Consider the following 9,214-nt stretch of genomic DNA (forward strand, 5'->3'; position numbering starts at 1 on the left):
ACTGCAAATGAGCAACACAACAAAACTAAAATGATCCCATTCTAATCAAGGCATAGACGTGGAGTAAATAATTGATTTATTATGCTGATTAGACAGCTTTGTTTTTAATGAGAGCATTCGTGAGAGTGCGGAACTTTGAATGGAGCGTCATTGAGCTCACGTCAAAATGCAGGTCTCAAACAGTGTAAACCTGCAGTGAGTGACAGCAGTCACTGTAATCAGAGAGTTTGTCGCATTGCTCAATTTCTGTGTACAATTTATAAAAAATGAAATAATTTTGATTTGTCATGTTAATAAGTAGGCCAATGTGAAATTGATTTGTACAAAATAGCAATAAAATTAATTCAGCTTAACTGTTCCAAGTTTGTTTTGGAGGTGTAGCCAACATAAAGAATATGGCATGAATAACAGATTTCAGGAATCAACGTCATTATCACGTCATAAGACCCATTTGCCACGCAGCTGGTATTAATAGATTTAACATTTTCACAAACTGCACAAACTCCGATCACAAATGACTGTTTTTAATTTCCAAAGTGCAAACACTGAGGCCAAAAATTATCTAACGATGATCTTACATGAACAAGATCACCACTGAAGATCTAACGGGATGAATGGTCCCCTGTCTCTCCACCAAAGGGCTTGTAACTTGTCAAGTAACTTGGTCAATTTAAATAGGCTGTTAATAAGTTTGAATATTGAATGTGTCATTATTTACTGTATGTGGATTAATAATTTAAGCAGTAATTCAGCAATAATTGAATTTATTCTATACCATAGATATCTATTTAAAATACTTTTTATTTGGCCTAACATTAGCAAACATTATTACAATATTTAATGCTTAAAAGATATTTAAAAGAAACTGGAGCGCAGCTCATATCCACCATTGAAATCTGCTGCTCTGAAGAACCACACGGTTGCTTGCTTTGTGACGTCACGGTAATTTTATATTTTAATCGACATTAATAATCGCGATTACAATTTCAAGGGCAATAATCGACAATTCTGATTTCTGCTATAATCGTGCAGCCCTAGATCCCACTCTAATGAATGAAGCTGCGAAAGTCATTTACATTTTGTCACTTAGCAGATATTTATTTAAAGCGACTTACAAATGAGGTACATAAGTATTTTGTCAAAGAAAAGTCAACAATTTTTGCAGTATTTCACTGTCAAGTTCTCAGAGTATCTGGAGTAGTATAAATGTTAACACAGAAGAAAGAGACAAAAGGAATATTTTTTTAAATACACTGGTGGCCAAAAGTTTGGAATAATGTACAGATTTTGCTCTTATGTAAAGAAACTGGTACTTTTATTCACCAAAGTGGCATTCAACTGATCACAATGTATAGTCAGGACATTAATAATGTGAAAAATTACTATTACAATTTGAACTTAAAACTACTTCAAAGAGTTCTTATCCAAAAATCCTCCATGTGCAGCAGTGACAGCTTTGCAGATCCTCGGCATTCTAGCTGTCAGTTTGTCCAGATACTCAGGTGACATTTCACCCCACACTTCCTGTAGCACTTGCCATAGATGTGGCTGTCTTGTCGGCACTTCTGACGCACCTTACAGTCTAGCTGATCCCACAAAAGCTCAATGGGGTTAAGATCCATAACACTCTTTTCCAATTATCTGTTGTCCAATGTGTGTTTCTTTGCCCACTCTAAACTTTTCTTATTGTTTTTCTGTTTCAAAAGAAACATTTTTTCTTTGCAATTCTTCCCATAAGTCCTGCACCCCTGAGTCTTTTCTTTACTGTTGTACATTAAACTGGTGTTGAGCGGGTAGAATTCAACGAAGCTGTCAGCTGAGGACATGTGAGGCATCTATTTCTCAAACTAGAGACTCTGGTGTACTTATCCTCTTGTTTAGTTGTACATCTGGCCTTCCACATCTCTTTCTGTCCTTGTTAGAGCCAGTTGTCCTTTATCTTTGAAGACTGTAGTGTACACCTTTGAATGAAATCTTCAGTTTTTTGGTAATTTCAAGCAGTGTATAGCTCATTCCTCAAAACAATGATTGACTGATGAGTTTCTAGAGAAAGCTGTTTCTTTTTTGCCATTTTTGACCTAATATTGACCTTAAGACATGCCAGTCAATTGCATACTGTGACAATAAGTTTCATTTAACGAACCAAATAGCTATCAGCTGTGCTTGATATAATGGAAAGTGATTTTCTTGAACCAAATGATCAATTTAGTATGATTACTCAAGGATAATTTGTTGGAGTGATGGCTGCTGGAAATGGGGCCTGTCTAGATTTGATCAAAAATGACTTTTTTCAAATAGTGATGGTGCTGTTTATTGCATCAGTAATGTCCTGACTATACTTTGTGATCAGTTGAATGCCACTTTGGTGAATTAAAGTACCAATTTCCTTCTGAAACAGCAAAATCTGTCCATTATTCAAAACTTTTGGCCACCAGTGTATATATAATTAAACAACAAAAAAAATCTTACCTTATCGGCAAGTCATGCGATTGCAGTGTTAGGTGAACAGCTTCATTGATTATAATAGGAGCAATCCAATATTCCCAATCTGTCCGCTGAGGAAATAATTATGAGCATCTAAACTACGATACACTTTCTTCGGCTCTCTCAGGTAGATGCACTTAATATGTCTGGATAAGTCACTTCAGGTTAATGTTTGATGTTCTTTGAGAACATTTGTTGACTCAAGAGTCTTATTTAAAGGATCCAGTAATGATACCCCATTGTTTATTTTCAGTTTTTGCACATATCTTATTTGTTCTGTCTTAGCTAGACTCTAAGTATGCACTCGTCATTTTATTTTCACAGTTTTGGTAATAAAAATGCAGCGGAAATGCTTCAGGACCAGATATATGTACAGTGGCATTCTAATTACTTTCTTACTGTTTACATCCTTAAAATGGTCTTTAAATGCTACGGATGAGTTTCTGATCGCCCCAAAGCCACTCATCCACCCAGTATACCCCTTCATTCACACCGTCTATGCCTCCATCCATCCCATTTGCCTCTTAGTCCAACCCATATGCCCCTTCATCTAGTCCAGTCATTTTTGTGAGTCTCGCTTGGAGCCAGTAACAGAGAAGGCGATAATGGCAACATTAGAGCCCAACTCACCCTTGGCTAAACCCTGCTTTAAAATCTATCCAGTCCTACCATAGCAACTGTTGCCATCCACCATATTATCAGACTAACTTTAGCTCTTTTGCAATGCAAGTCTAAGGAAGTCCAGTCCACTGACAATGGAACTGTGTTTTGATAACCAAAAATATGGTAAACGCTGTTGTTGGGGCACTTATAATAGTGCCACGAGGTACCCAGATAGTCTAAGGGTGTATTCACACTTGTAGTTCGGTCCTCTTGGTTCTCTTGGTCCGGACCAAAAAAGAAAATGATACATTTAGTCCTGGTTCGCTTAGCGTTCACACTGGCATTTTTAACACCGAACCTAAAGATACGAAGCAAAAGGCATCAGGAAAAAGTCACAACCTGATTGGACAGCTTTTATGTCGTATATTTTGTGATGGAACTTGCCGAACATCCAAAACAATGCTGGCTGCTGGGATTAATGCGCACGTTGGATTTATATATGTATATATGGTGATATTTTTACCAGCTGAGAACAAATGAAGAGCTAATAAAATGTGTAAAGGAGTCAAAACAGCAGCAGGAATTCCTCCATTGCACACACAAAGGAAGATATGCTGCAAGGACGGCTGACCGACGCCTGTACCGAACTGTAATGGGTAACATAGCTCCTATGATGAGAAGAACCAGGTATGCTTGAGGTCAGTATTAGGCAAATTACTTCCTGTTTTTGGTCCGTTTAGACGTCTTTGGTCCACGTTGCGTTCATATATCAATCGAACCGCGCCAGAGTTCATTTGGAAGCGGACCGAGACCCACTATTCAGGCTCGGTCCGCTTGTTTGGTGCACACCAAGGTTCGGATGGCAGCGTTCACGCTTGTTCAAATGAACTGCACTAACACAGCAGTCGCACCAGAGTTCGTTTTAATCGAACCAAACCTGCCAAGTGTGAACACACCCTAAGAGCTTCAAAGAAAATGGGATGGAGGAAATGGAAAAAAAGAGATGCGTGTGATGTAACATCAGGTGCTTTTGTGAGATGATCATTGTCCCAGGACAGCTGAATATTTCACACGTAACAACGCTGGAGAAGAGATCCGGCCGGATCACTTTACAGGAATAATAGTGGGAGTGACATGGTGAAGAGTTCTCACAGGAAGGAGTGAGTGAGGCCTGAAATCATGCGGCTTGAGAGGATTTTAGTTTTGTGTCGCACTGCTCATTTGCAGTGTATTAACCATCTATGTTGCAAGTGAGCGGCACAACATAATTCCAAAGTGCTTTTTCTTGTTGAGGTAATGTTTCTTCAGTATTAATTTGTGTGTGCCACCGCAAACCGAGGTAAATCATACAGCAAGCATCTGGGCATCAGACTGTTTAAAACTTGCACATTAGGATCAGTTGTTATTAATGATAGGACAGAGGACTAATTTAAGCATCTCTGATTGGCCATTGCCGTTTCATTGCTCAACAGACATGTCAGTGATTGGTTAGAATACTCAACGGATGCAAAAATACATAGTAAACAGAAACCATTGACGCAGTAGGAGCAGACTTAAATTGAACGCTGTAATCATCAGCTTTCACAATTACATAATTGTGGTAGCTGTAATTAGTGATTCGTTTTTCGAATAATTGTGCAGCCCTAATAGATACTAATTATTTCTGACTAAAGCAGTTTTGAAGCTTGTAATGCAGTGCTCCAGACTGCAACTAAAATGGTCGCAAATGTAACCAAAAATAAATTGCGACAATAATTTAAAATCTAGTCACCATTGGCGACAGTCGGGATGTGTGCTTTTATATACGGTTTCGTCAGATATCTTGTGAGTTACTGAATACATCTTTAGCACCAGTGTGTCACGTGCCGCTTTTCACCCTTTCTGTTGATGATGAGCTCGCTGGCTGCATGCAACAACAAACACGGTGTGAGCCATGATGTCCGAATCGTGAACAAATGACTCTTTTGAACCGGATCTTTATAATGAATCACCCGACCAGAGCTCGTTTGAACTCAGGAGCTCAGGTTAGAGGTTTCAATTCGAGTCACTTTCTCAGCGAATCAGCCTTCAATGAGTTCACAACTGGGTGCGCAGACATTTCAAAATAGTAGTCCCATGTGTATTTCGGCTTGTTTATAATGAAAAGTCCCATGTTATGTACCAAATCTTTTTTTTTTTTTATCCTGCTTATTATTATTTGGGATTGGAGTAACAAAATAAACTGCATCTGATATTTCATTCAATTTGCACTCTTGTAGTCTTCGTATCTGGGCCATCTAGTCACAGTAAAGAAAGACTAAGATTTTTTTTTTATTTCTATTATATATATATATATATATATATATATATATATATATATATATATATATATATATATACATATATATACATATATATATATATACACACATACATATACACACACACACATACACACACACACACTGGCAGCCAAAAGTTTGGAATAGTATACAGATTTTGCTGTTTCAGAAGGAAATTGGTACTTTAATTCACCAAAGTTGCATTCAACTGATCACACAGTATAGTCAGGACATTACTGATGTAATAAATAGCACCATCACTATTTGAAAAAATTAATTTTTGATCAAATCTAGACAGGCCCCATTTCCAGCAGCCATCACTCCAACTTATCCTTGAGTAATCATGCTAAATTGATCATTTGGTACTAGAAAATCACTTGCCATTATATCAAACACTGCTGAAAGCTATTTGGTTCATTAAATGAAGCTTAACATTGTGTTTGTGTTTGTTTTTGAGTTGCCACAGTATGCAATAGACTGGCATGTCTTAAGGTCAATATTAGAAAAAGAAACAGCTTTCTCTAGAAACTCGTCATTGTGATCAGTCGAATGCCACTTTGGTGAATAAAAGTACCAATTTCTTTCCAAAAGAGCAAAAACTGTACATTATTCCAAAATTTTGGCCGCCAATGTATGTATATATACTAATATATATACATATACATATATATATATATATATATATATATATATATATATATATATATATATATATATATATATATATATATATATATATACATATATATATATATATATATACACATATGCATATATATTATTTATTTGTGATGTGAGATCCAGCTTTTGATAGGACAGTTGAGGGACTCATACACAACTACTACCTACTACACAAGGTGCAAACATTCACTGATGCTCAAGAAGGGAACACACTACTATATTCATACTATACGTAAATACCTGTTATGTTGTTTCTGAAGGGCAGTACTAAAAAAAAAAAAAAAAAAAAAACTTTTCTCTCTTATATTGTATAAATTCTGAAAGGGGTGTGAAAACTTATGAGACAAAAGGGGAATGCAAATTTGTGCACTCAAACATACAGTATATATATTAAAACCCTAATAATGAGCTATCAGCTGTCTTTTTTTTTCGTCTTTCTATCTTATTTTTGAACAACAATCTAAATCAAGCAATTCTGTGATGTGGCAACTAAAACAGCCATTTGGCTACTAAATGTTTCAGTTCAGGAGCCAATGGCTCCTTAGTCATTTTTTTAGTCTGGAGCCCTGTAATATCTCAAAAAAATCTCAAAATGACAGAATAACAATGATAACAATTTTGTATCAAAATAATTGTGATTATCATTTTAACCCTTATCAAACTGTGAATCAAATAAAATTCACGTTTGGTGTGAAAAGGTCTTCAGACTTTTGTTTTCATTCCATTTTTTTCCCTTTGGTGGATGATAAACTGGGTTAAAAATAATAATAGCACTGACTTACACTAAAGGAGAGACACAAGCTCTATCCAGAGACAAGAACATCATAGAGACTTGGTAGTGGATTATTTTGACATGGGCCAATAAGTTAACAACCCAAACACCCTAGCAACTACCCAGAACATCCTAGCAACGCCTTAGCAACTACCCAGAACATCCTAGCAACGCCCTAGCAACTACCCAGAAAACACTAGCAATGCCCTAGCAACTACCCAGAAAACACTAGCAATGCCCTAGCAACCACTAAGAACGCATTACAAAAGCACAGTAACACCCTGGCGACCACCCACAAAACCAAAGTATTGTTAGGGTGAAATTGGTCGAGTCAACACCAATTAGGTTTTTTTTTTTTTTAAAGAAAATTGACATCGTTAATTTTAGTGATCGGCGAGGCTGATTGATCGGACAATATTTAGCCGTTTTGAGGCCAGTAACTGTGGCCTCTTGGCTGATAACAGAAATGTTAGTTCATGTTTCACTGCCATCTACCAGCAGCACTGATAATGGATAGCTCACGTCTTTGGTGAGGTCCATCAGTACTCACCCCAGTCCTCGCTGGTCAGCAAGTTATCAGCGCAGAAGCGGCTGTCCAAATCAGACAGCAGCAGCTCCGCGGTCATCATCAGCAAACACACCACCGGAACCAACACACAGCAGCAAATTACACTGGCGCTGACGAAGTCACGTCCAGCGGCTGGATTACCACATCACAGACGAGTCCGTCAGTTAGTGAAACATCCGAAACCGTGAAACGGGTCACTGGATTTATTATATTCGCTTAAATTAGGTTTAGTTCGTCATCGCGCACCGCTGCTCACTGACACACAGACAAGGAAACTCATTTCCTTAAAAAGTCCCTCCTCTTTTTTGTTCTGCGGAGCCAATCGGAATGTAGAACAGAAAATTGGCAGGACGGCTCGCCACACGGATAACAGACCAAATGTAATTGGACGAGCGATGAGCCAATCGTTTGACTGTCTAGCAGAAAAGGCGGGTTATAGTCCAATCGCCGCAGATAATTTTGAATGATTGCTGCAAGATCCAATAAACGACAAGCAATTTAGAAGTCACTGGAGATTGACAGATTTATTGACCAATGAAAGTCGAGCTTGTAACGACACGACATACTCTGCATCGCTCCTTTGTTCCTGATTTAATTGATTTCATTCCGAATTTCTCTCTTTGCACAAAGTGTGATACAGTCATTAAAAGCGAGTGAAGAGCGGTTTTAATTGGTATTCACTAATAAATTAGAGCTACACACACATAGAAGGTTCCTGAATTAGTAGCTCTTACACAACCCTCGGTTATTTAAGGTTATTCTTGTCACGTGTAGTCGAGCATGAGCACAGCAGCACATGTACAATGCATGACAGAAAAGGTGGGGGGAAATAACTTTTGCCCACAAGCCACATTTTTACCAGCGACTTATTTTAGCAGCCATTTTTTTACCAATTCAAATATACGAAATAACTAACCACATAGGCGAGTAATAGCAAAGGATTTAATCCTGTTAGATGCAATACTTAACTAAAATGTATTGAACTAAATGAAGAAGAACCCAGCCCTATTTGCTTTTGCACTGTGCCTGGCCTTGCAAGTGGGTTGCACAATTGTTTTTCGGATCCCAGTTTGGGCTGCCCCAAAGTTTTCGTGCTACTGTAGGTTTCCTGTCCTACTTCTTTTTTGAAAATACTACAAAGAAATAATGACAAAAATAATTAATGAGAACACAATACATGAAACAATATAGGCTATTTCCGCAAACTTGCCGCAACTCTTCACTGTCACCAAATGTTTGCTTCAGGTTCACCACTAAAGAGTGGCAAACGTTTGACAAACATTGGCAGGGAATACAAGCTCATTTGCTTGTGGAAAATAATGAGTGGCAAGTTTGTAAGAACTCTAGATTTTTTGTAATCCACAGTTTTCGGAAATTGAAAACAAGCGTCTGTTATAAATTGTGGAACACTTCTGTGTTCAGGAAAAAGGTGGATAGGGGTTTTCAAACTTTTGATACCAAAGACCCACAAATATAATGATCCCCTTGCTAGGAAGGGCCCCCTTCTAAAAAATTAAAAAGGCAGCAATATATTTTCATGCAAAAAGACCCAGCTATACTGTGTGAGAAAAATAGTAAGCATGAAATGGTAACACTGCACAATAAGGTTCCATTCGTTTATTTATTTATTTTATATTTATTTATCCTTTATTTAACCAGGGGCCAAGTTGTTGACCGGTGGGGGTCTGCCCATGTCGCCCATGCCTATATCCACTACTGCCATTACATATAAAGTATACATGTTTAGAAAAACAAAAACAAATATTTTTTAGTCCTTTGAACGGA

General features: G+C 37.6%; 1 protein-coding gene across 1 annotated transcript in view; it reads right to left on the reverse strand.

The window, feature by feature from the left end:
* atf6b (activating transcription factor 6 beta) overlaps positions 1–7,709 on the reverse strand; it is a 35,382-nt gene extending 27,673 nt beyond the window's left edge. Inside the window, exon 1 of the mRNA XM_051663181.1 lies at positions 7,412–7,709. Coding sequence (XP_051519141.1) covers positions 7,412–7,490 — 79 coding nt within the window. The 5' untranslated portion in view covers positions 7,491–7,709. The remainder of the gene's footprint in view (positions 1–7,411) is intronic.
* Between the last annotated feature and the right edge of the window lie 1,505 nt (positions 7,710–9,214).

This window comes from Myxocyprinus asiaticus, chromosome 30 (genome assembly GCF_019703515.2).
Source record: "Myxocyprinus asiaticus isolate MX2 ecotype Aquarium Trade chromosome 30, UBuf_Myxa_2, whole genome shotgun sequence".
In the NCBI taxonomy this organism is placed as follows: domain Eukaryota; kingdom Metazoa; phylum Chordata; class Actinopteri; order Cypriniformes; family Catostomidae; genus Myxocyprinus; species Myxocyprinus asiaticus.